The 581-nt window shown below is 38.9% G+C and overlaps 1 protein-coding gene across 1 annotated transcript in view; it reads left to right on the top strand.

Moving 5' to 3' along the window:
- The window catches only part of LOC107554075 (protein arginine N-methyltransferase 1-like), a 3,776-nt gene extending 3,234 nt beyond the window's left edge, over nt 1–542 (top strand). The window contains exon 6 of the mRNA XM_016236460.1: nt 33–542. Within this exon, the coding sequence (XP_016091946.1) occupies nt 33–116 (84 nt within the window). The 3' untranslated portion in view covers nt 117–542. The remainder of the gene's footprint in view (nt 1–32) is intronic.
- The last annotated feature ends 39 nt before the right edge of the window (nt 543–581 follow it).

The raw sequence follows: 581 nt of genomic DNA, 5'->3' as shown, positions 1-581 counted from the left end.
CCCCCCCCCCCCCCCCCCCCCCTATTTTCCAGAGAGACCTGGACTTTACTGTTGACCTCGACTTCAAGGGTCAGCTTTGTGAGGTGTCCAAGACTTCAGAGTACAGGATGCGCTAGATTTCTTTAGCATCAGTGTATGTGAGGCAACTCTGAGAGCAGTGCACACTTGTGTGTGTAAAACCATGTACATTGTTCCATGACTGCATGACAGACATTTTTAGAGATTCTGTTTTACAGAATATTGTCTGACATGAAGGATTTTGAAAGTTTAACTTTTTTTTTTCTTTTCTTTAAAATGTGCCCAAGGGGACTAAATATGGTGTATTTTTATTGTGCTTTATTCCATCTTATGTGCAAAATTCCTTTTTGGCCCTGCTTTTTCCAAATTTTAGGTGTACCATCTTGGATAAAATCTCTATGGCTTATGCATGTACATGTGCAACTGCTCTCTTTTGCCTGTTTGTCTATGACAACATGTCATCCATGTATATTTTTTCCTCCTGCCATGCCAACATGTCTGTGTTGGTCACTGTAAAAAAAAAAAAAAAAAAAAAAAAGAAAACCACCCAAATGTTTTGATAT

The sequence above is a fragment of the Sinocyclocheilus grahami genome, unplaced genomic scaffold (assembly GCF_001515645.1).
Source record: "Sinocyclocheilus grahami isolate Dianchi unplaced genomic scaffold, SAMN03320097.WGS_v1.1 scaffold491.1, whole genome shotgun sequence".
Lineage (NCBI taxonomy): Eukaryota > Metazoa > Chordata > Actinopteri > Cypriniformes > Cyprinidae > Sinocyclocheilus > Sinocyclocheilus grahami.
This window is presented reverse-complemented; position numbering and strand designations above follow the sequence as displayed.